The 26,032-nt window shown below is 41.2% G+C and overlaps 4 protein-coding genes across 5 annotated transcripts; 2 read left to right on the forward strand and 2 right to left on the reverse strand.

Annotated features, from left to right (window-relative positions):
* The first annotated feature begins 6,641 nt into the window (after positions 1 to 6,641).
* On the forward strand, positions 6,642 to 10,635 carry LOC102706096 (tubby-like F-box protein 7). Of its 2 annotated transcripts, XM_040522924.1 has the most exons (6): positions 6,642 to 6,789; positions 6,909 to 7,010; positions 7,334 to 7,749; positions 8,265 to 8,352; positions 9,189 to 9,321; positions 9,433 to 10,635. In XM_040522924.1, exons 3-6 carry the CDS (start codon positions 7,384 to 7,386, stop codon positions 10,223 to 10,225), a joined length of 1,380 nt encoding a protein of 459 aa, XP_040378858.1. In that variant the 5' UTR covers positions 6,642 to 6,789; positions 6,909 to 7,010; positions 7,334 to 7,383; the 3' UTR covers positions 10,226 to 10,635. The 2 variants fall into 2 exon arrangements, with proteins under 2 accessions (XP_040378858.1, XP_006653064.1); XM_006653001.3 differs by lacking the exon at positions 6,909 to 7,010.
* Positions 10,636 to 13,417: 2,782 nt separating this feature from the next.
* Positions 13,418 to 14,140, forward strand: LOC102716213 (protein ROH1-like). Its single transcript, XM_015836344.2, has one exon. The coding sequence runs from the start codon at positions 13,418 to 13,420 to the stop codon at positions 14,138 to 14,140; it is 723 nt and encodes a 240-aa protein (XP_015691830.2).
* A 5,083-nt stretch (positions 14,141 to 19,223) lies between these two features.
* On the reverse strand, positions 19,224 to 20,680 carry LOC102707116 (peroxidase 12-like). Its single transcript, XM_040522925.1, has 3 exons — positions 20,312 to 20,680; positions 20,027 to 20,212; positions 19,224 to 19,935 (listed from the first exon to the last, which is right to left on the reverse strand). The coding sequence occupies exons 1-3, from the start codon at positions 20,549 to 20,551 to the stop codon at positions 19,315 to 19,317; spliced, it is 1,047 nt and encodes a 348-aa protein (XP_040378859.1). The 5' UTR covers positions 20,552 to 20,680; the 3' UTR covers positions 19,224 to 19,314.
* Positions 20,681 to 23,929: 3,249 nt separating this feature from the next.
* On the reverse strand, positions 23,930 to 25,409 carry LOC102706839 (cationic peroxidase SPC4-like). The gene is made up of 3 exons (XM_006653004.3): positions 25,079 to 25,409; positions 24,817 to 25,002; positions 23,930 to 24,743 (listed from the first exon to the last, which is right to left on the reverse strand). Exons 1-3 carry the CDS (start codon positions 25,349 to 25,351, stop codon positions 24,147 to 24,149), a joined length of 1,056 nt encoding a protein of 351 aa, XP_006653067.1. The 5' UTR covers positions 25,352 to 25,409; the 3' UTR covers positions 23,930 to 24,146.
* Positions 25,410 to 26,032: the final 623 nt, after the last annotated feature.

The raw sequence follows: 26,032 nt of genomic DNA on the forward strand, positions 1-26,032 counted from the left end.
CTGATATTGCAGGTGTCGGAGCTCGAGGAGAAGAACCGACAGCTGGAGGCGCAACTCGCCATGCATGCCATTGCTGGCGAGCCCCAACAGACCGGTGGCAGCGGCGAGGAGTCGTCGGAGAGGATACGCGTCGACGTGGCCATCGCCGGCTCGTTGGCGTCGCATCGGTCCCGAGAGGTGAGCATCAGGGTGGCGGTGCGCGCCGAGTGCGACGTGTCGGAGCTCGTCGTCGCCGTGCTCTCGCGGCTGAGTGGGATGGGCTGCTTCGGCGTGGTGTCCGTCGACGCAAGGCAAAGGAACAGCTCGCTTGTGTGTGAATGACAGATGGGTCCCAATGATATTTTGTTAATTCTAATGCCACGTAAGCACCACGTGAGATCAAGACTAGGTCAACACCGCCACGTCAGCAAAACCACCCTTCAAAACTGCCAAGAGAGTCAAATTACACTGGTTTTAATAGTTTGAGGGTTGAAATATCCAGTTTTACGGCTTAAGGTCATGTATGAGGGCCTGTTTGGAGGAGCTTTAGATTCTGAGAAGCAGTTGCTAGGTAGCCAGCTTCTGAGAATCTGGAAAGCTCTTAAACCCAGCTTCTTCAGATTCTGGATTCTTAGTTTATTTTTCAGAATATGTAACTACATATTCTTAGAAGCTGTAGACCGTTTAAAGCAGCTTCTGGCAGAAGCAGCTTCTGGGAACAGCCTGCAGCTGGGCGAAGCTCCCTAAACAGGCCCTTAGATTCAGACTACTTGAGGGAGTCAAAGTGGACTTATTCCTATTGCAAGTTGCAACTAGGTCATGGGCTGGGCCTATTTGAGACTGGTGTTGCAGGTTTAGTTGGGCTAGGCCTGGAGACCTGGCTCTGTAGTATGATTCAGACGTCGCCAGTCGTCAGTCGCCATTCATCCCCAACCATTGCTTTGTTCATGGATACAACGACCACGAAATATGCAAGCAAACTAAACCAAGGGTGTGATGGTTGGTTTTTTTGACGAAAAAAGTTCAGACAATATATTTATAAAAAATATAATTTATGAAAAAAATTTTATATACGTGTTTTAATGATCTAAAAATCAAGACCAACAATAAAGTATGATGAAAAAACTACTAAATCAACTTTAACTTTAAAAATAAAAACTTAAATTTTAACTTATAAATATAAGTATAAGAAAAAATAAAAGATATGTCATAGCATCCAATAGTTCATCTAAATTTGATCATTTATATCTTTATTTGGATGATCCTCTAAAATAATTTTCTTCATGTCTCACTGTACTCGAGCATATTATCCATATATGACACTCTTCGGAGCATGGAGGGAATATCTAAATATGACTTTTTTCTCTTCTAATATAAATCAGATGAGATGAATGTTATGCTACAGCTTAACTTTTAAGCTCAATCCTTTTTTTTTTTCTCAAAATGAACGATGCAATAGCTGATCTGGTGTGATGCTCAGCGTCGCAGCAACAGTTCCATCGCAGTACGTAACTTTAACGCAGCTCTGGATTTCTCAAACGGTTTTGGTTTCTGGCCACCTGTCCATCATTACTAGCTACGTAACTCTATCCATTCAATTCTCACCAGCTGCGAAAATGAACCCTAGAGTAGTGCACGTTTTCGTCTTCACTTGTCTCTCTTGAAGATACGCTCCATTCATTGCATGCCCGTTGCTATCTATCCCAACCATATACCACCTAATTATTTTCAGGTTTATAAGCTAAAGTTTAAATTTATAATCTTAAATTTATATTTAATTTTGAGTTTTTTTATTAAAATTTATTTTTTAGCTTTTGGATCGCTAGAAATACGTATATAAAATTTTTGTTTATAAATTATTTTTTCTTTGTAAATATATGGTTTGATATTTGCAAGAAAAACCAACTAATCACCACTTCTACTGCTTAATCATTATAACGATGTATTTTTCTCTAGATAAACAAATAATAAACAAACAGGTGCTCCCTCATCCCGAAACACATCTACATGCATGTACGATGATAAGGATGACAAATATATGAAGCTGTCGTAGGGGTGAATGTTTGGTAGTTTTATGAAAAAAAAAGCCGAACTACGTATTTTGCAAATAAAAAATAGTCTGAAAATTAAATTTATATATATACATTTTTAGTGATAAAAAACTAAGACTAAAAAATAAATTATGGTTTAAAACCGAGAATCAATTTTAAATAAAACAAAATTATAAGTTATGTTTAAAGAGTCTAAAGAGTCTTTAGTGATAAATCAAATCACGATGGGATATCTAATAATTAAATATTTTTAATAAAATAAATGGTCATACTTAAATTGAAAAGCCAATTAAATTAAATAAGGAAAAGGTGGAGGGAATACTTCACTGCACACCGGCCTAGAAAGAAATTCAATCTACTCTTAATTGAAAAATGGTACTAACTAAAATGAATATTTCCAAGTAAGCCTGAGCATTATTAGCAGCCTAATTTCTCCAGAGTATCGTTGATTCAGAACGTCAGAGAACTAGATAGCAATATATAAGCAGAATCCGATCCTGATCACAGCATGCAATTAAGCAGAGGCACGATATGATCGATCGATGCTTGCTCCCCACCCGACTAATTAATTAATTAACATTATATTCTTGAAACATATCAATCGACATGGTAGCTCAGCATTAGATACGCCCACGAAAGCGAGTAAAAAAATGAAAAGAGAGAAGCCACGGATCGAACCAACCAAAAATTAATGCCCACGAAGCATCAAGTACATCAAGTATATATATATATATATATATATATATATATATATATATATATATATATATATATATATATATTCTTCAATGCGCGGAATAAATAAGAAACTATAGCGTTGCTTGACTCAATCACAGCACAAACTGAATTCTTCTTATTGCTGCCAGCGGTAGTGGCTGCTGCACTATCTGTTTATGTCTGCATACTTTTCAGCTGCAAGCAGCCATGTTGGTGCTGGTTGCTGTCTCATGGAGTACTCGATCCATTAATATTTCGTAGTAATCTTTTTCTGAATCAATCCATTTGCACCATCATCTTTTCAGTGCTGGTGGCTGGTGGGGATGGCAGATCTTATCCGGCGATCGATGTAGACCCATCTCTTCTCTGAATCACTCGTGTGCCTCGTTTTTGTTAATTTTCTGGGGGAGCTACCAGGAGTATCATTAGCATTAAACAAGAACCAAGATGCAGATTTAGTACTAGTGCTTGCACTGTATAAGATTAGTTCGTTTGTTTGTTTGTTTCCACGTGATTTCCTATGCATATTCATTCATTCCCCCCCAACATTTTGACTTGTATCTGAAGCAGACAGGCTGCAACTGCGAATTTAACTATGGACGAATGAATGGTACTTAATGTGATTGTATTCGCTGATACGATTGAGCTTATCCTATAATGATTTCGTGGTGCGTCGGGTGAAATGCTTTCCGTCGTCCAAGTTAGCCTGAGACCGGGAGAAGTAGAAAATTAAGGACAGCAGCAACCACATTTATTTGGAGTTTGGACCGGCTGGTTATATGTAGCTATCATCAGTTCCATGATGCTTCTTGCTTTATTAATCCACTGATCTATATATACATATGCACAGTAACTGATATTTGTCCTGATTTGCCTGAATTAGGCTACTGCAATGGTATTTGGCAGCTAATTAATCAAGACTACTTCCCCTTTGATTAAATACTGGTACCGATCTTAGAGAGAGATAACCACAAGGTAGGTGGTGGTTATCTTAACACAGCCGAACTGAAAAGGACGGCCAATTTCTCCCTCTTTCTGACTCTCTCTTTCATCCGATGAAGGAATGAAACAGGTCTTTGCATAAATGGGAGATAAATATCTTGAGATATTTTTGGCATGCCTTTTTACTTGTCATGTGGAAAAAGTCCTCTGGTGTTTATTGCCTTGTGCTTTCATTATCCTGATTATTTGATTGATATGTATGTACACTAGCTCAAGTGCTCAACCCCTTTGTGTTTCAGAGATTTCCAACAGGTTCAGACTATCTCTTCTGCACTGGAAGCATTTTTTGGCCGAGACAGCAGGTGTGATGTGTGCACATATTCTTTGTTATACATCATCGATTAGGTTGCTACATTTTCAGATTTCTCATGTGGCTGTCCCAGTCGTTAAATATCCGAATCACAAAAACTGGAGCAGGACAACGTTGGAAGAAAATGGAATAACTAAGCTTATACAAGTGTTAACAGTATCAGAGAATTGATGCCAGGAAGCAAGCTTCAAAGATACAATGTCGCGTAATTTTCTTCAGAGAGCACCGAAAAATCTCCTGTCAGATTCAGTTAGGCCTTGTCTACTTCTTAAAATATTTTTCCAAAAACATCGCATCGAATTTTTGGACACCTAAATAAAGTATTAAACATAGATGAAAAAAAAACTAATTGCACAGATATGTAAGAAATCTTGAGACGAATCTTTTGAGCCTAATTAGTCTATGATTAGCTATAAGTGCTACAGTAACCAACATGTACTAATGATGGATTAATTAGGCTCAAAAGATTCTTCGTCTCACGGTTTCTAGGCTAGCCATGAAATTCGTTTTTTCATTCGTGTCCGAAAACTCCTTCTGACATCCGGTCAAACATTCGACGTGACACTTCTTCCAAAAATTTTCTCAATCTAAACACCCCTTAGTTCATCCAACAGACAGCAGAGCAGCAGCAGATAGTTACGCAAAACCACCTTCACTGCTCACAGTTGCAGGGACTGGGAGGCAGCTATCACTTCGTAGTGTACTACAACTGGACCAGATTAGATGCTCGAGAGGATCAAAAGTTGCACAGAGATTTCAGTACAAACGACAAGCTGAATTCAAACATTATTCTGAATTACTGAAGCCTCAGAGTTTCAGTGGCTGCTCATGTATGGATTATTACTGATGCTACAGATCGATGCATGCATGGTTGCCTCTCAATTTAAACTTGCATGTTGGTGAAGTGGTATAACTCATATCAAACTATTTTATTAATTTTTTTTCATATTTTTATGATTATTTAGATGACATGAAGCAACGAGTGTATATACACCCTATACTAAAAAACTTCTTCCATGCTTGCCTCCCAATCAGAAAGAAACAAATATTTGCAGGAGGAATAGACAAGACGCAAACTTTTTCAGTTGTCTCCATTCCACTCCATGCACATCGAGATATTCATGTGTTTCAGCGCTGCAACCATTTCATAGCCTTTGTAGATTTTTATGGGCTATGTATGTAGTAGTGCTCTCCATGTCGGATTATGCTTGCCAAAGTGGAGCATGTCTCTGTAGATTGTATTCTAGTGCAAGGTGGATATCTCTCTCTCTCTCTTTTCCTTTCGAAAAGGCAGAGTTGGAAAGTGGATCGTGTTTATTTATCTTTTGCCTTTCATGGCTCCACTAGCCAATCTTATCATCCGCTTTATATATATTTTTTAAACTATTTCAATGTGGCATGATATATATAACCATTGAATTAATCACTCGAGTTAGTTGTCTAATTATTTTTTTGGAAATGAACTGGAGTTTAACTGGTGCAATGACAAATTTATCATGTTAAAAAACTGTCACTAGAAAACTATAAAAAACCATTGGAATCATCATCCTCGTGGTATCCTTGTAATATAAAAAAACTATGGTAAATTTGTAAAAAAACTTTTTTAATTAGACTTTTGTAATCCAATGAAAATTAATTTGATCGGACTCCAACCATTTATATCAAAACCCTTGCTCCAATTCAACATTGTCTTGGGTGGTCTCTTCGTTTATAATATCACCCTAGCATGTTTGATGGTGTGGTTTATATATCTTATGGCCCAGTTTACAGTGTAGCATAAGTATGGCTTAACTACATTAGAAGCAATCTTTTTAGACCAAACGAGGAAAGAAGTGTAATAGGTAACTATATGTAATATATAGTAAAAATGTTATAATCTAGATCCATCCTAAAATATATATCCTAACACAATGTTATAATCTAGATCCATCCTAACATAATCTAGAAAAAAAAAGCTATTATCCCCCCACCCACCCAACCCCACAGTAGTTTTCTCTTTGTAATTTTACAGATATAACACTAGAGTTAAGCTTTTTTTTTGAAAGATGAAGTATGAAAGATTATTTGATTTTGTGATAGCTATTTATATAAATTATAGAATTAATAAATGAAAAGTTAAAATCTATTATAGAAAGGTAGGATGATAACCTTTTATTTAGAATGTTTTTTGCAAAAAAAAAGCTTTTTAGGATCTCTTCAGAACATATGAATTTTACAGGATTTTAAGAGGAAATAGTTTAGTCCTCATATTTTACTTTGAAAATCCTCTAAATCAAAAGTGGTTTAGAAAACATGTGCGTAAAAGCTAAGAAAAAGTCTGAAAAATGCAGTAAAAGAACGTAACCTAGATAGATAAAGAAAAAACAAAGCTCACAAGTAGAGAGCCGATGTGGCATGAAGAAATTAGCTCACTGCTTATCTACCAGTGATTAAGATAGAAGCAGGGCATTAGTGATAATAAATATTTTTCAAACATCAAATGATTAGTAAGCATGAAAATTACGAAAGTACCCCTCCCCCCAATGGCCCCCTCGTATATTACTCTCCATCTCCCTCTCCCTCTTTGTCTTCTCCGTCTCCGATCTGCATCGCCCCCTCGCCTTCTCTTCTCTTCTCTTCTCTTCTCCACCCCGCAAGCCCTCCCCGGAGCCTCCGTTTGCGCGCGCGGACTCCTTGCTCTATCCCGGCACGCCGGCGAGCAGCTCTGGAGGCCTCCGTCTCGGTCTCAAGGTATTCATTCTTCTCCCTCAGCTACTGGCGACTCGCTGAGCCACCTTTGGTTGGGGGATTGACCCATCCATCTTCCGGATTTGTTGATGCGAGCTGCTGATGCAGAATCCTAATGCTAGGTTGCTAGTAGGAGTAGGAGTATCAGTTTCATTCAATCCACAAGAAAGAAAGAAGAAAAAAAAATCTGGCGATTTCAGCTGAACGGCCATGACCCACATTAGGTCCGCCCCTGGTCCACTGGTCCTAGACAAAACCTACCTCGCTATTAGATTATTCAACTGGGAAACGTTTACTCTACATTTGGATTGACTTTCTTCGCAAGTTTGGCCATGATACACCATGTCATTTTATTATATATATGTGTCTCAGCATGTCAGCATGTGGCAATACATACATTTAAACAAACAATCTTTGCTCTCGAGTCTTTGGGGATAGCTAATTAAGATCTACTACTATAGTTCTGCAAGCTCTGTTTTTTATGTTGTCCATAAGCAGTGCCTCTCTCATAGCTGATTTTGATGACTGTGCTACTTGTTAATTGCAGCTTGTGCATCTTTTGCTGTTGCCTACTCCAGACTCGCATCGCATCTCGAGATGTCTTTCCGCAGCATAGTCCGTGATTTCAGGGAGAGTTTTGGTACTCTATCAAAGCGGAGTTTTGAGGTGAAAATTTTAGGAATCCCAGGTCTTTCGGGCCGTCACAGAGGGAAGTCTATTGGACCATCATGTGAGCTGGATGACGGGCCAGTGGTGGTTCACCAGAGCAAGTGGGCTGGTCTTCCTCCTGAATTACTTCGTGATGTCATGAAAAGGTTGGAGGAAGATGATAGCAATTGGCCATCCCGCAAGGATGTTGTTGCTTGCGCTTCTGTTTGTACAACATGGAGAGACATGTGCAAGGATATAGTGAGGAACCCGGAATTTTGTGGAAAGCTTACATTTCCAGTGTCTCTTAAGCAGGTAATATTCAATCCGATAACAAGTAACTACATTTGCAATTGCAATCATTATTCCCTGAGTGATGCTGGAGTTTTGTGATGTTCTTGTAACTCTACAACCTTATATTTCATACCACACTGCTAGTTTACACTGGGTTACACTAGTACTATATAGTAGTGCCATTTGTTCGAACACCTAGTACTTCCAGGTTGGCTCCTTGAGAATAAATGAGAGTGAAAGAGAAAGATGTGATATACATGTGTGACCTTCCCCATGGAGGCTGCCCAGTGGGCACTGAACAATTTTGCACCTTGGGGTGTCACATATTGTTGGGGCTGACTTATGTTGCTTTGCTTGAATCTTGTGCATCACCTGTTTTTGTAATTACTATACTGATTTCATTCTCAATGAAATAACTCTGCATTGATGAGATGTTATGTTCAAGTTTACTCTATGGTTTCATCTGTTTATCCTTGTTTGCTGAGATATGATTTTTTTTGTATCTTTTAACAATTGGTTGCATCTCTCATGCACAGCCTGGACCTCGGGATGGAGTAATCCAATGTTTCATAAAAAGGGACAAATCAAAACTAACATATCATCTCTACCTGTGCCTTAGCTCTGGTAAATTTCTGTAATTTTTCCTACTTACTCATCGCTGTCTTTATCATCATTATGTTTTCTTCTTCCAATATTAGTATAGATATATTGGTTGGGCAGATAAATTGGACTGCACAGATATATTTCCTGAGTTACTTTTTTACTTGAAATACTTATCCTCGCATGAAGTGAAAGTCTTTATCTGTTCTCATGTAAAAACTCCTGCTTGAAAAATCAAATTTCAATTATGCTTGGTGTAGTAAAACTTTGGTGGTCATTTTCAGTAGTCTTGAAAAAAAAAATCTGGTTCAACATGAAGCTTCGTTCTGTTCAAATGCTATTGAAAGCAAGTTGAGTAGTATAAATCAGTACAACTTGCTGTAGGTGAACTTGTTGAGTGATCGAAAACAATTTTATTATCAAAGCGATGTGGTAGTTATTGCCTTTGGTACATCTTTTCATAAAGTTTCTTCTAGTCTGTTGATTGCTACCATTTTCGTAAATGACATATACTAGTCCCATTGTCTCTTTGAAAGCAAAATATCTTGGCATATAGATGTTGCAGCTATGCATAGATATCTACTCAGTACTATCATTAATGCATAGGGTTGCCATTACTGTTCTTTCATGCATCCAATGATGCTGCTTCGGAACCTCTCATAAAACATGATTTTTAAGTTCCAACTAAATGTGTTATGTGTGATGTGCCATAGTTCCTGGTTTTCTGTTGTTTAAAGGATTTCTCCTACACTAAAATTTTAGAGATTACCTACATCATTTTCAGATAACTCGTTGCAATAATTTTAGTATATGAAAGAGAACGTTAGACACTGGACCAACAATTTAATTGTATATTGTAGCTGTTCTTGATGAGACTGGGAAGTTTCTACTATCAGCTAAAAGGAGTCGGCGAACGACACACACTGACTACATCATTTCTATGGATTCCAAAAATATCTCCCGATCAAGTAGTGGCTACATTGGAAAGTTGAGGTAAAGTTCCTTTGAGATCAATGTTCTGCACCCGCAATCCCACATTGTCACATACATGACTTTGGTTACCTATACAAGCACAAGAATCTGACATACACAATGGTACCGCAGGTCAAATTTCCTTGGCACCAAATTCATAATCTATGACACACAGCCTCCATACAATGCTGGGACGCTTTGTTCGCAAGAACGGACAAGCCGTCGATTCTCCTCTAGGAAAGTTTCCCCAAAAGTTCCAACTGGTTGTTATCCCATTGCACAGGTGAACTATGAGCTAAATGTTCTTGGAACCCGGGGACCAAGGCGGATGCAATGCGCTATGCATTCCATCCCAGCATCGGCAGTAGAGCCTGGTGGCATTGTGCCTGGCCAACCTAAAGAGCTCCTCCCGAGATTATTTGAGGAGTCCTTCCGCAGCATGGCCACTTCCTTCTCCAAGTACTCCATCACAGATCATTCAGCAGACTTCAGTAGTTCTCGCTTCTCAGAATTTGGGGGAGGAGCTCTGCAAGTGCAAGATGGCGATGATGTGGACAAGGAGAAGCCTTTGGTTCTCCGTAACAAAGCACCAAGGTGGCATGAGCAGCTGCAGTGCTGGTGCCTCAACTTCCGTGGCCGTGTGACGGTGGCTTCAGTGAAGAATTTCCAGCTGATAGCTGCTGCACCTCAACCAGTCTCTGGAGCAGCCTCTGAACCTTTACATGCAGGGCAGGCTGTGCAACAGCAGAGCCAGTCTTCCCAGCCATCCAGCTCCTCGTCGTCATCCAACCATGATACGGTGATCCTGCAATTCGGCAAAGTTGCAAAGGACATGTTCACCATGGATTACCGGTACCCGTTGTCGGCCTTCCAGGCTTTTGCTATCTGTTTGACCAGCTTTGACACCAAGCTGGCATGTGAATAGATCAGTTAGAATAGCGACCATAAACTAAAGCACTCTTAAAAAGGGCCTAACCCTGAGAGTGTATGGTATGGTATATGTATTCCAGGGTAGGAGAAGAAATCTGGGTCTGGTGTGCATGTGCAGTTCTTTGGTTGAGAGTCCTTGTTTCCTCCGGCGTGCGTGTTTGTTAGAACTGTAGAAAGGATTGAAATGTAGATGTTTGTTGTAAGATAGAACATGATGAGAAAACTTCTCTCTGCGTTGGGCATTAAAAAGTTTTGAGCAAGAGAATGCATGCATGGTCGAGTAGAGCCGTCTTGGATGTGGGGTTTGAGAGGTACTGTAAAATGATGGAGATGTCAGCATTATTATGCCCAGACAGCAACAGCTATCAATCTCCATATAATAATGATCCTAGATATCTTGGGTACTGTAGTAGCTACTGACTGTCCTGATGTGCCCAACCAACCGGCGACCATTTGTGTCTGCGAAGCAAACCTGCTGTAGTGCTCCTACTAAATGACGAGTTTAATTTAATATAATTAGATTAGATAAAAACCAGTTGCAATTAATATATACTCATGGAGGATAGGAGTTATGAATGGCATTACATGAATGGCTACTACTAATCAGTAGCTGTCGTACGGGTTAGCTGTCAGTAGCAATGTCAGCATCGATTCATTAATCTGTTGCTTCGCATCGTGTAGTAGCTTATGGATGTGGTTTTGTTTGTAATTAAAGAGGTTGGCCGGCAGGCAGCGGACGAAATTGCCGCTTCTGCATAGAATTAGCTTTCTCTGTCTGTTCCTGTTCGTCGTGTTGCGGTTCAAGCTACTACTCACGCTTTGATTTTTTATTTAACACAGTTAACAATTCATTGTATTTTTAAAATTATATAAAATTATTGTTAGTTATTTCATTATTTCGATTTATAATTTTATATATTTGTAGAAAAAATTAAATAAGCAAACAATCAAATATATATCTAAAATTTAGCTACATGGAATGAAAAAAATAGGAAATAGTACTACTAACTAGCAGCGGCCAACTGGCACGTGCCGTATTCTACTACTCGTACTACAAAAATTCATACTAGTACTCCGTATATATGTATCTCTGATGGTGTGGGACGTAGCTGTCAGTGACACGTACGCTTGAGCCGAGCTCGATGACGGAGCAATCAATCACGTGGCTTTGACCTGTTTTTTGTGTGTGTTTTCTACACGTGAGCTATGTACCTAATTGAGCCACGTGTTCAGACATGAGACTTCAGAATGGTCTTGGCTCATGCTTATTCTTCGTGCCAACTTTGAAACAGATGGTTGCCCTAGAAATTTCGGAGGATTTGGTTTTTGTTTTAGAATATCTCCTACTGAACATTTCAATTCATACGAAATTATCTACAAGATTTTTCTAGGATTGTAATTTTACTGCTAAATTTTATGGAAAATGAGAAATAGGTTTGACCTTTTGAAACTTCCTTGTTATTCCTATGTTTTTATAATCCTAATACAAAGTAATTTCTCTGTTTTTTTACTTGATACAATTGAATTTTAAATTTATATTTGACTTCTTAGCTTATTCAAAAAAATAAATATAAAATTACTGATTATTTTATTATGGTTGGATTTATTACTAAAGAAAATTTGGAAATAATTTATAATTTTGTATATTTGCATAAAGTTTTTAAGTAAAATGAATATCAAGATCTAAACGTCAATATCATTAAATAAAAAAAACCAAAGAGGGAGTAAATTTTTACTGGTGGATATCGTGCTGTTGTCGTCAGCAGACTTGGGGGTGTTTGTTTCTAGTGACTAAACTAGTCATATAGAATGTTTGGACACTTATTATAAATAATAAACGTAGACTATTAATAAAACCCATTCATAATCTTGGGCTAATTCGTGAGACAAATCTAATGAGACTAATTAATCCATGATTAGCGTATGTAATGCTACAGTAAATATTTACTAATTATGAATTAATTAGGCTCAAAAAATTTGTTTCATGGATTAGCTCTCATTTATAAAATTAGTTTTTTTATTAGTCTATGTTTAATACTTCAAATTAATGTCCAAACATCCGATGTGATATATGGCTAAAAAGTTTAGCCCCATCTAAACACCCCTTAGGGCTGGTATATCAAATCTTCGGTACATGCAAACATATAACTAATCAATCTCGCTGGAAGAGGGAAACCCATTTAAATTGTACTAACAATCTAGTATAGGATTAGACGATGACCAGTAATACGAATTTGAATAGAGCAATACCAAATCATATACTACGAGATAACTGTTGTATATTTTAGTACCTAGTTAAAATACATATTCTATATGGTGTACAATGTAGACATACATACTCGAGTATAACATGCTACTCCAGAGTAGAGATACAGACAGACAGACAGGCAGGCAGGCGCACAGCAAAGCAACGGGACAGGCGGAGCCAGGGTGGAGACACCCCACCCCCCGTGGCCCCACCATGTCAGTGACAGACAGACAAACCCTTGGCCTCCTCCTCCTAAATTCTCTCTCTACACAAAAAAAATCAAATCCCCCCCCCCCTCACCTCTCTTTCTCTCTCTCTATATCTCTATCTCTACCACTGCAGCTAGAAGAAGAATAAGAAGAAGAAGAAGCAATCCATCCATCCATCCGTCAGTCAATCAACCCTAGCGCCGCCGCCGCAATGCCGGCCACCGATTCCTCGTCGGCGGCCACCTCCCTCGGCCGCTCCTTCCTCTCCCTCCGCCGCGACCACATCCCTCCTCCATCCTCCGACCACCGTGCCGCCTCCAGCTCCGACCTCGAGATCGACGCCTTCCACCGCCACGCCGCCGACCTACTGCTCGACCTCCTCTCCGACTCTGACGACCTCCTCTCCCTCGCCTGGACGCGCCGCCTCCTCGACTCCTTCCTCATCTGCCTCGACGAGTTCCGCGCCGTCCTCTTCGGCGTCGCCGCCGCCCACCAACCCCTCGACCGCCTCCTCCTCGACTTCCTCGACCGTGCCGTCAAGGCGCTCGACCTCTGCAACGCCCTCCGCGACGGCCTCGACCTCGTCCGCCAGTGGAGGAAACACCTCGCCATCGCCGCCTCCGCGCTCGCCCCCTCCTCCTCCGACCACCACCACCACCAACACGCGCCGCTGCTAGGGGAGGGCCAGATCCGCCGCGCCCGCAAGGCGCTCACCGATCTCACCATCCTCATGCTCGACGACAAGGACGCCGGGGGCGTCGTCGGCCAGCGCAATCGCTCCTTCGGCCGCGCCGGGAGCAGGGACTCCCACTCCCACGCCCACGGCCATCACCGCCGGAGCAGCAGCGGTGGGAGCTCAGGCTCAGGTTCCGCCTCCCATCTCAGGTCCCTCTCGTGGAGCGTCTCCCGCACCTGGTCCGCCACGCGCCAGCTGCAGGCGATCGGGGGAGGCCTCACCGTGCCCCGCGCGCATGACATCACCGCCACGGGAGGCCTTGCTTCCGCCGTCTACACCATGGCCGCCCTGCTGTTTGTAGTCTCCTGGGCGCTTGTCGCAGCAATCCCATGCCAGGACCGCGGCCTCCAGGCGCACTTGACTGCAGTGCCCAGGAGCTTCCCCTGGGCCGGCCCCGTCATGACGCTCTTCGACCGCATCCTCGACGAGTCTAAGAAGAAGGACCGCAAGCACTCCTGCGGTTTGCTCAAGGAGATCCACCAGATTGAGCGGTGCTCACGGCAGCTGATGGAGGCCACTGACGCTGCGGAGTTCCCGTTGGCCGAGGAGAAGGATGCTGAGGTGAAGGAGGCCGCGCTGGAGCTGGTGCAGGTGTGCGAATCCCTCAAGGACGGCCTTGACCCGCTTGAGCGCCAGGTGCGGGAGATGTTCCACAGGGTTGTGCGCACCCGGACAGAGATCCTTGACTACCTCAGTAGGCCGCACAACGCTGGGTGAAGAAGAAGCAAGCAAAGATGCATCTTGGGATTTTTGCTTGATTGAACGTTTCTGAAATGCAGCTGCGCCACCCATCGGAATGAGGTAGCTTTTCTCTGTAAAAGGTAGCATAATCTACATATACATGTTTCTGCATGAAGGCCTGGCCTTAGTTATGGTAAAAGTCGAGTTATTTCTTTCATTTTTTTTGTCACTTTGTAGCTTGTGAATCCTTACTTGGTCAGTTCTTCGTACTAATGGCCTAATATCATTTGTTCCATTCATTGCTTGTTTGGTAAATGCTGAGAACTCTGGTTGTTTTTTCCCCATGATTAGTCTGTGGAATAGGTTTATATTGTAAAGGCGTGGGATATAGTTGGATAGGTCTAGCTTAGATATCGAGAGGTGAGGTTATGATACTGCTATGCCCAACATTTTGTTTGTTCCAACAAATGTATATGATGAGAAGAAAAAAATACAGAAATTTTTTGATTACTAACTTGTTTGGTGTTTGCTCCGGTTCAAAAAAACAAACAATGCTTTCTTTTCTTTCTCCTGCCCTTTGCTTCACTGTGTCTTTAGATTTGAAAATGGGCACATCTCTTGTGTGCTCTGTCGGCACCGGCGGTCTATGATCAATAAAACAGGAAAGCCCAATGACTAGTATATTTGAAATGGATAGGTAGAACATCGCCATTCTTCTTCTCCTGACTTCTATTGAGTTTGGATATAGATATGATTCAACCAAATCGCATGGTACTACCTCCGTTTCATATTATAAGACTTTCTAGCCTTGCCTAAATTCATCCATTGATGAATGTATTTAATTTATATATATGTTTAGATTCATTAGCATCCATATGAATCTAGGTAAGACTAGAAAATCTTATATTGTGAAAACGGAGTACTAGTGTTCTCTATTTTGTATTTTAATTATAACCAGCACGGTATACTCTTCTTCTGGATACGTTATCCTTGCAAGAAGTATTCCTTTGTTGAAATGATTATATCTAAGTTAAGTTCTTTTTTGGGGCAAGAGTAGTGGAGTGTTCAATTTTAAGGTTACGTAACTGACATTCAAAACGCATGGTAATCATTTATGGTTTTGTTGTATATGTAGGTCGTTGTACTTGGGATAGGAACTAGTAAATCACTGAATGAGATATAAATTGGTGTTGTTATTGTCATAACTTATGTCTATAAGTTAAAATAACCTTGAAAGCCATTTAAGGAAAGCCTCATTCCACCGGGCACTCCATCATATAAGATGCTCTATTAGAAACTTCGTATCTACGATTTCAGCTTGTATCGCAATTCGGAAAATTCATAGGTAAATGATGCTGGACAGTACTGTTTTTATGGGAGTGCGTCACTGTGTTGTCAATGTTTGTAGCCGCTGGCTGTTTATAAACATCTGCAGTGACCTCAGTCTATGGTTAAGTGAACCCCTATGACTAGATATGGGCAGATTCTGGTATTCGTTTTTAAGGAGACTTATGTTGTACTGTTGGTTGACTTGTGCAATCTGTTTTACCCTTTACCTGTATAATACTGTAATACTAGTACTGCTGTGTTATTTGAATTACTATTCAAGTGAGTTTGGTGCGAGTTTAAATATTCTAGAAGCCTAGAACGTTTTGTTCGAATCCCAGTCAGGTTTAGAAGTCAACCCGAAGGTGTTTATCCCTAGTAGAGTACTGTTCCAGCGAGCTTGCTGCAGGTTGCTTGGTCAATATGGCAAAAATCTCATTATCTTCCATTTTATTCTGGGTGGTTGCTTAGCTCTTCCAGTCTCGTGCGTTGTCACTTTGGATTGGCAAATGGACCTCTCCACTGATGAACTGTCTTGGGAGATTTTTCTAGTCCTTTTTGTCATATCCTGACTAAAAACATGTCACAATGTGAATTGAACTTCCTCGACCCTTGTTACCTTTCAGTACTAATCTGTGGTGCTTGTTTTTTTGCTTGTTGCAATTACAATTGTTAATGCTATATACTGCTACATAGTAAGGGTGAAAGCAGTGTGTGTTCATATTGTGCGTCGGTTTGCTGGTCATCCCTTTTGATGAATTCTTACAGCCTTACTGGGTGGGTGACCGTGACTCTGCTTGTGTTAGCCGAGCTATATCCTAATACGAGTAGCAGTTGGGGGTGTCTGAGAAAGCTAAGATTTTACTGTCAAAGTATTATCTAATTTTTATAGCTACTGGAAGGTTATATACGATATTTTAGGTCAGTGAGAAACTTCTATATAATTTTATTTTTCTTGAAACACGCTAACTGAAAAGCATGTGGCGTCCGTGGGACTTGACATGGTCACTGCTGGACCCGCAAGGCCGCAATGCCCTGTAAGTTGTAACTAAGCTTTCATTTTTCATGGCCTAATCTTTTTGTTTTTCTTATGCTTATAATTTAAATTTAAATTTTTTAACTTTAAACCTAGATACGATTTTGGGGTTTTTCCTGTAGTTTATTTCTAGCATAGCGGGATATATATATATATATATATATATATATATATACACACACACGGTGAGTTGTAAATCACGGGCTGCTCCGTGAGTTGGGGTCCAAAAATATATCAAATCACCTCTAAATTTGTAAATTTTGATTTATATGACTCATTAGATTCTTTGTATAAAAATCTTGTAGCATGCAAAAAAGAATTTGGAGAATTTTTAAGTTTTTGTTTGAGATTTTTAAAATTGATTGTACTATATTAATAAAATAATCAATGTGTTATGTATCACTTTAAGAAATCTTCAAAATCTTCAAAATAAAAGAATTTATGTGCTACAAGATTTTGATACAAAGAATCTAGTAAGCCATATAAATCAAAATTTAAAGCTGATTTGATATGTTTTTGAAGCCTGACTCACGGGGCAGCCAGTGAGTTGCAACTCACAGTAGCTCGAATATATATATATATATATATATATATATATATATATATATATATATATATATATATATATATATATATATATGATGTAGCCAAACAATTACAGTTTAGACGTTGCGAACTCGGGATCTGCTCCTAAAACTCATTTGTGCAGACTTACGGTTTAGACGTTGGGAACTTGTGATCTGCCCCCAAAAGGTTTGGTAGTGCTGAAAATTCTAGATTTAATTCAAAGAGTGGAGTGGATTCACATCCTCTCTCTACCATTATGGATTAATGGCAGTGTGACATGTGGACGCGTAATGACACTAACCTAATGGCAATAGATCCACGAGCGAAGTCTGAAGTGAAATGTTGGAACCGAGCTGCATCTTCCTACCTCATTTGTCTACATCGCACTAGCTTGCTTCACTTAACGCTACCTAGTTCGAAATCACCCTATAAGCTACCGAGGAACTCAAATTGAACTGGTTCTACAAGTCGAGGGATGTTTAGGTTGAGGGACGAAAATCAGTTTGGGGCTATAGTTGAGGGACGTCCAATAGACTTTCTCCTTTTAACTATAGTATGATGTACTCCGGGGGTTTGGAAAAGAAATCCATTAATTTGCTCTTGAGGAGTTGGGCTGCTGATCAGATATATGGGACGAAAATAAGTGGGCCGTTTAATTAGAACCGGTGATTTCAACGGGGCAGCAGTGGATCGATGGAATCATGGAGAGATAAAAAGAAACGTGTTTAAGTCATACTGTAATTGAAAGGTCCTACGCAATATTTTACGAAATTCATAGGGCTTTCATGTAAAAAAGTGAAAAAAAGTTCGAAAGCAACCTTCACAGTTCACACCATGGAGTTTAGTTAGCTGATGAGGTGAGTTGATTTCGCCGATCAAGCGTTCCCTTCACCACGCAATTTGTCACTTTATTTATAACCAAGATTTAATTTTTAGAGTTGACTTATGGATGCATTATTTATCATGTTTTATTTTTAGCCTTAACTATAAATTGATATGAAAATTTTATGCAAATCATTGCCTCATCATTTCGTTTTTCTTATACTTATAAGTTAAAACTTAAATTTTCAACTGTAATTTTTGAGTTAACTTTGTAGTTTTTCACTGTAATTTATTTTTTACGTTGACTTTTAGATTGATAAGAACCCTATTTTAAATTTTTATTTATAAATTAGCTTTTGTTTACAAACATATCGTTTATAAAAATTTTATTCGTAAATTATTTTATTTTGCATACGTGTCGTTTGGATTTTCGAACACCCTTCTATTATTTTCCTAATTTCTGAAAAACATTCACATGTACTAGTAAATTTCTTTGGAGAAAGACAAGCATCACATCGACCAATCCAACACCCGTCCACTTTGTCCCAGATTCAGAGCATCTAGTCGATTGATCGGGCACTTGGGTAGTGGGTGAGTCGTAGTACTAGTGTCAGGGTGTCACGTGCCTATGCCTTCTTGCTTCGAGTGCTGTTTAGGATGAGGAATTTATTTTTGTCCCTCCTTATTTATCGAATGTTTACGTTTATTATAAATAGTAAACGTAAACTATTAATAAAATTTATGATGAATCTTAAACTAATTTACGAGATGAATCTATTGAGCCTAATTAATTCATAATTAGTCTATGTGATGCTACAGTAAACATGCTCTAATTATGGATTAATTAGGCTTAAAAAATTCGTCTTGCAGATTATCACTTATTTATGAAATTTGTTTTTTTAAAAACATCACATCGAATCTTTGAATATCTAAATAGAGCATTAAATATATATGAACACTAAAACTAATTACACAGTTATGGGAGAAATCGTGAGACGAATTTTTGAGCCTAATTAGGACGTGATTAGCCATAAGTGCTACAGTAACCAACATGTGCTAATAACGGATTAATTAGACTCAAAAATTCGTCTCGCGGTTTCCATGCGGAATCTGAAATTTGTTTTATAATTAGACTACGTTTAATACTTCAAATGTGTGTCTAAATATTTTGTCATTTTTTTAAAACTAAGCAGGCCTGAATTAACTTGTGTGGAAATGAACAAATTAACTTCTTTTATAGTAATATCTGATGAACAAACCACTCGGCTACGAACGTCGAACGATGGAAACATTTCTGATTTTACGCCAAGACATTCGATACATTCGACATGCATGCAGAGTTACTCTGTGTAGAACGAACGAGTAATCTGAGCTTTTTATGAAGCAGCAAAAACATCGATTGCATCTGAGCTTTCTTATTAGCACACACAACAACTAAGCACAGAGACAATTAAGCTAGCTACGCGTCGGCGGCGAAGCCTTGGTCGTCGCCGGCGGCGGTGAGGATGTCGGCGGAGGAGCGGGCGTTGGGCCGGGCGCAGTTGGCGCGGATCTCGCCGGCGTTGCCGGTGAGGACGTCCATCTGGCTCATCTTGACCATGGAGCGGGCGAACTGGTCGAAGAAGGCGGGCTGGTTGAGGGAGAAGCGGATGGCGGTGCGGTTGGTGTCGCCGTCGTCGATGAGGCCCTGGTCGGACTTGAACAGCCCCTGCCTGGCGATGAGGTCGAAGTAGTACTTGTTGTCGAAGACGTTGGGCGTCCTGACGTCCAGCTCCTGCGCCACCGTCCCCGGCGGCGTGTCCTTGGCGCACTTGGCCTGCAGCTTCTGCAGCAGCTTCGGCTCCATCACCGGCTTGGACCCGTCGAAGCGGTCGCTGAAGGAGGGGCAGTGGCCTTGGCCGATGGTGTGCGCCCCCGACAGCGCCACCAGGTCCGTCTTGTCCAGCTTCCGGTCCTTGAACGACTTTATCAGCTCCGGCACCGTGAAGAAGGGCGCCGGCAGGAGCCCCACCTTGTCGCTCGACGCCGGCGCTGTCCCGTCGCGCCGCCCCAGCGGCACGTCGAAGTAGGGCCCGCCGGACTGCGTGCGTGCACATGAACGTGTTGAGTACGTACGTAAACGTAAATAATGTAAATCCAAGATCGAAGCAAGAGAAGGGCGCGGCGCGTACGGCGACGACGGCGTCACGCGTGGCGAGCGTGGTGATGTCGGCGCAGGACACCTTGGGGCCGCAGGCGGCGTGCACGGCGGCGCGGATGTCGTCGATGAGCTTCAGCGCCGACGGCCGCAGCGTCTGGTTGGGTATCTCGTTCTGCTCGCTCTGGGCCCCCGTCAGGAGCACCGACGCGTCGCACCCCTGCACTCACTCACTCTCATTAACCTCTCTCTCGTACGTTACGTTGTTTGTTTTATACTAATTTCGATCTCATATTAATTAGCAGCAGCAGGATCGTGCCTGCGGGAAGCAGTCGTGGAAGAAGATGCGGACGAGGCCGGCGGCGATGCCGATGTCACGCCGGAGGGCCTCCGCGACGTGCCACCGCACGATGCCCTCCACCGGCGGGCACAGCGTGTCGTAGAACCCCCAGGAGAGGCCGGCCACCACGGGCTCGCCGGTGGTGACCACGCCCGCCGAACGGACGGCGCAGAGAGCTGCAGACACGAGGAGCACAGCCATGGCCACCTTGGTCGCCATCGTCCTCCCCCTGCTGCTGGAGTTGAAGATCACTGTACCTACTGTGCCTAGCTAGCTAACAATGGTCAGTCAAGCTCGACCTCGATCGATCTGCTTCATCCCTCCCTCCATCCATGCCCTATATATATTAATTGCCTCTTGGATTGTGGAAATGTTGGTTGTGGGGTATGTTGGTCTAGGATTGTGCCTTGATTGATTGCTCAATCCAACAAATTAATTAATAACGTGTTAGTTGCGGTTTATAAACTGTTATGCCCAGACTCGATCTGATCCACAAAGAGGCATACACGCATGCATCAAAGGCAGAGGTCGATCAACGTACACCTAACCACATATTATGTTTACTATTAGTACAAAGATAAAGCTGACTTTTACTTATACAAACATAATGATGTATACTTTCCATTTTTTTAACGGATGCCATTTTGATCTCTATGGTTATGTTTACGTTTAACCACCGATCTTATTAAAAAAATATAATTATTAATTATTTTAATATGATTTAATTTATTATTAAAAACATTATGTCTAACTTATAATTTTGAATATTTTAAAAAAATAAATAGGGCGAGGTCTAATAATCAACGGCATTAGATAAGAAAACATGTGGGAGTATAAAACTGACCAGCTATACCATTTCTTTTAGTTACCATCACATCTGTGCATATTGTACAATACTTGATGCCTCAGGTTCAGTTTTATCTATGTGATTTTTTTTTGAATTACGACTTTGACACTACATTTTATAACTTTGCATGAAGGTGATAATATTATATTAGTTTGAACAAATTTGTAAAGACAACACTCATTATGTCATTTTCACAAAACAAATCTTAAATTAAGTAGTTTCAAAGATGTGCATACAGAGTAGTCATCAAACATACTTGTCTTTTTACTTCCACTTATATTTATAAGCAAAACTTTAAATTTTTAATCTTAAATTTTAAATTAATTTTGACATTTTTTTATAAAATCTTAGCTTTTAAACCGATAAAACTACGTAAATAAAAATTTTATTCATAAATTATGTTTTTTACGAATATACTGTTCGGTCTTTACCATCCGTTATCCCCAAAGTTTAAAAAGTAGTCATCATGGATTCTCGGATCTCAAGTGCTAAGAGACTGGAGATATACGTTGGAACTTGGACGTGATCGTTGTTGCCCAATTAATTAGCAAGTGGTCCAGTGTATGAACAAATCAATTAGCAAGTGGCGCTGGTGCAATTAATTGCTATATCTCTGACATACAGTGGGACGTCCCCACCTATCATACAGCTTTGATTTCTTTTCTTCATTTTAAAGTTTCACGAGCTAGCCAGGTAATCGTAACAAATCAATAGTATTAAAACGATCATCTAATTAGGCTGTGTTCTTTTGGACCATATTATAACTCAATTATTGCACGTATGTTTTTAAAATTATTAAACGGTATAACTTTTTATAACAGTTATATATAAAGTTCATCCTCTCATTTTTATAGAGTAGATTTTCAATTTTCAATAAGTTATTTTTTTATTCATAAAGCTATCAGAAAAATGGATAACCTTTCGTTTTTCATTGACGAAAAGAAAACAGCCTTAGTCATTTAAAACTGGGGGCGTTGTTCTGATGGAGGAATCCATTGGGGAGCGTCTTCCGGATGATGCTTGCCACATGCTAGGCAAATGTACTAATATATTTTTGTAGGGCACGCGCTTTTCTGTACTAGTTAATTGGTAGTATAATCTAGATGCTGTGGATCGAATGAGTCACCAGGATGCAATGCATAGTCCTATTCCTATTCCTATATGCATGCGTTCCTACTATATGCGAAAGTCAAGTTGATGTTAGTTTCCTGAACATTTCTGCATACAAGCATGTGCTCTGTTCCTCTTAAAAATGTGTGGTAGTGGTAGTTGGTGACCAAGGCTATCAGTGCAAATGTAAATTACGGCTAATTAAAATTTTCCTAAGACTTTAGGCCGACGACCTGGGGGTGTCTACAAGACTAGATCAAGCTGATGATGCATGACACGGAAAAAGTATATACCTAGTGGCCACAAGTCCAAATTAAACCACTAGATTGCCATTTGCTACTAAAGACTAAAGTGACTTTCAGCTATGCAATCAGTACGATCGACGAAAAGTCCATATTTTGGTCTCTTAACTATGGTTTTGGTTTGGTTTTGATATCTCCACTGTGAAACCGTTTACTTATGATCTCTTAAATTTTGAAGCCACTTATTTTGTCTCGGGGCTCAAATCAAGATGATTTTCGGTAAGAGCTTTGCTCAAATCATTCCATTTTACCACGAGGTAGTAGCACTGTGAGGTACTAAAATTTTTAATCGTGTTGCCCACCTCACGATCAAGCTGGTACTAAAATCCTAACTGCTGGTGATGATAGATCGAACGGTCACAATTGCATAGTATCTCGAGGTACCAGTTTGGTCATGAGGTAAATAACACGCGTGGACCTCACGATACTAGTACCTCGTGGTACAAAAGAAAGGACTAAAGCAAAACTCGTTCGGTAATGTGAGAACTACATGTGCTCCACATAGCTAATAGCGATGATATCAGCAAAGTAATAAATACTACCTCCGTTTTCTAATATAAGGTGTTTGACTTTTCTGGTTGCAACGTTTGACCATTCGTCTTATTTAAAAATTTAGTACACATATAAAAAATGACAAGTCACACTTAAACTTCTTTTGATAATAAAATAAGTCACAAGCAAAATAAATGATATTTTCAAAATTTTTTGAATAAGACAAATGATCAAACATTATTAGAAAAAAATCAAACATCTTACATTATGAAACGGAGGGAGTAGTTTTTAATCAGAAGAAGAGAGTTACCCACTTAATAAGGAAAACCAGTCCCACAAACTGACAACTCCATGGTTAATATATATTGAATGAAAACAACAAACTTTTCGGCACCAAATGTGCATGCACCATGTTGTACCCATCACAGAGGAATGTTGATTTAGAATCAAGACAATCCCTTAAAGTTGGGTCCACCTAGTGATCAAATGTTTGAAAATTTTAATTCTATCAATTAAATCTAGTCACTGTTGTTCTATGATAATCTGAAGGCGTACACGCAAGTCAAAAAATCATACATGCACGCCCTCTCCTCAGCTCCCATGCATTATATATGCGCGTGTTTGATTGAAGAACAAAAAATCAAACGTTTGATCAATAGCAAATGAGCTTTTAAGTTTATTTTAACAGTGTTAAAATTATTATTTAGAATGAAAGATTTAGGCATGCGAGGAAGAACTGAAATTCAATATGCATTTTGTAGTGTAAATTTTAGTTCCAGCTCATAATACTTTCAAGCTTATTTTCACCGAATTATTATGTAGAAATTAACGAGCCACGAGCTTATCTTACCAATATCCATGCAAGAAATTAAGAACATAAATCTAGTTGTTTACATAAAACACGTCTTATAATTAACTCCTGTGGCTAGACAGGGTTTCATCGACAGAATTAAGTAAGATGCTCTTATTACCGATCCAAGGGACGTACATGGGACGAAATGCACTACAAGTACGTACGTGTGTACTTGTAGTGTGCATAACCAGTTTGACAGGATGATCCATCTCAAGCAGAGGTTGCGAACCCGTCGTCGCCGGCGGCCGGAAGGATGGTCTGGCTCGACTGTCCGTTGGGCACGAAGCAGCTATTCCGGCGGATCTCGCCGACGTTTCCTGATGGACCCTGGAGCTGTCCCAGCTTCACCATGGAGCTGCCGAACTGACCGTAGAACCACCAGTGGTTGCCGGCGAAGCCGTTGACCACCCAGCTGGTGCGCCAGTCGCCGGTGAGCCCCTGGTCGGAGGTGAACACCCCCTGACCGGCCACCAGGTTGCTGTAGTACTGGTTGTCGAAGATGTCCGGGGTGACGACGTCGAGTTCCTGCAGGCGAGTGCCGTCGTTGGAGCAGTTGGCGGCGAGCCTCCGGGCGAAGTCGTCGTCCTCGCGGAAGCGGTTGGAGAAGGAGCTGCAACGCGCCCTGCCGATGGTGTGGCCGCCGGAGAGCGCGACGAGGTCGACGTTGTCGAGGTTGCGGCTCTGGAATGCGTTGAGGAGAGTGGAGACGTCGGAGGTGGGCTGCGGGAGCTGGAACACGGCGTCGCTGGGAGCCGGCGCCAAGCTGTCGAGGCGGCCGAGCGGCACGTCGTAAGTCAGCCCCCCGGACTGCAACGCAAGCACATACACATTAGCAATAAGCATCAGCACGTTGGTGCAGGCGTGCGTTCGCTATACGTACGGCGACGACGGCGTCGCGGGTGGCGAGGGCGGTGATGTCGGCGCAGGAGACGGTGGGGCCGCAGGCGGCGTGCACCTGGGCGCGGATGTCCTCGATGAGCTGCAGCGCCCGCGGCTGCAGCGTCAGGTTGGGCGGCAGCTGCTGCTCGCTGTTGGCTCCTGTCAGAAGCAGCGACGCGTCGCAGCCCTGCACAAATCGATCGAAGCATGCAATTAATTAGCCTGGGTTGAAGTAATCGACAGATTCGAGCTAGATGAAGTGCCTGCGGGAAGCAGTCGTGGAAGAAGATGCGGAGGAGGCCGGCGGCGAGGGCGATCTCCTGCTGGAGCGCCGCCTGCACGGCGGAGCGCACGATGGTCTCCAGCTGCGGGCACGAGCCACTGTAGAGGTCGTAGGCGAGGCCGTCGGCGAGGGGCGGCGCAGTGACAGGACGGTGGTCGGTGGGCAGAGAGATGAACCGCGCGGACAGCGCCGGCGAGAGCAGGCCGGCAATGGCGGAGAGCGCAAGAAGGAGGCCCATACTCCTCGACGCCATCACTGACTAACCTTAGTCACACCCACGCCGGTGATCGATGTGATCTGTCCTCGATCTCGTCCAACAAGATGAATGCATGGTGCTGTTATTTATAGGAGAATGGATTATCAGTGATGATGCTGCAGATCAGAGTTGGAATTAATCTTAATCTAGAGATCGAGCAGAGCCAGAGATAGATAATCAGGACTGCATTGGTCGGTCGAGTAAATGGCAAGCAACGTACGGCACGTGAATGCGCGAGATGGATGATCCAGATATAACTAGTTTCCATGCAAGCCGTAGCCTCGTACACGTGTATGTATTTTGTTTGTAAGTAAGGGCTAGTTTAGTAAAAAAAAAATTTCTAAAAAACATCACATCAAATCTTTAGAACCCTAAATGTAGCATTAAACATAGATGAAAGAGAACTAATTACATACTTAGAGAAAATCGTGAGACGAATCTTTTGAGCCTAACAACTATATGATTAGCCATAAGTGCTACCGTAACCCGTATGTATTAATGATGGATTAATTCGGCTCAAAATATTCATCTCACGGTTTCTAGGCGAGTTATAAAATTTTTTTCATTCATGTATCCGAAACCCTTTCGACATTCGATCAAACGTCCGACGTGATATTAAAAAGTTTTCGTTTCGTGAACTGAACACCCTCTAAGGTTGCGTTTATTAGCTGAACAAGA

Source organism: Oryza brachyantha, chromosome 4 (assembly GCF_000231095.2).
Source record: "Oryza brachyantha chromosome 4, ObraRS2, whole genome shotgun sequence".
Taxonomy (NCBI): domain Eukaryota; kingdom Viridiplantae; phylum Streptophyta; class Magnoliopsida; order Poales; family Poaceae; genus Oryza; species Oryza brachyantha.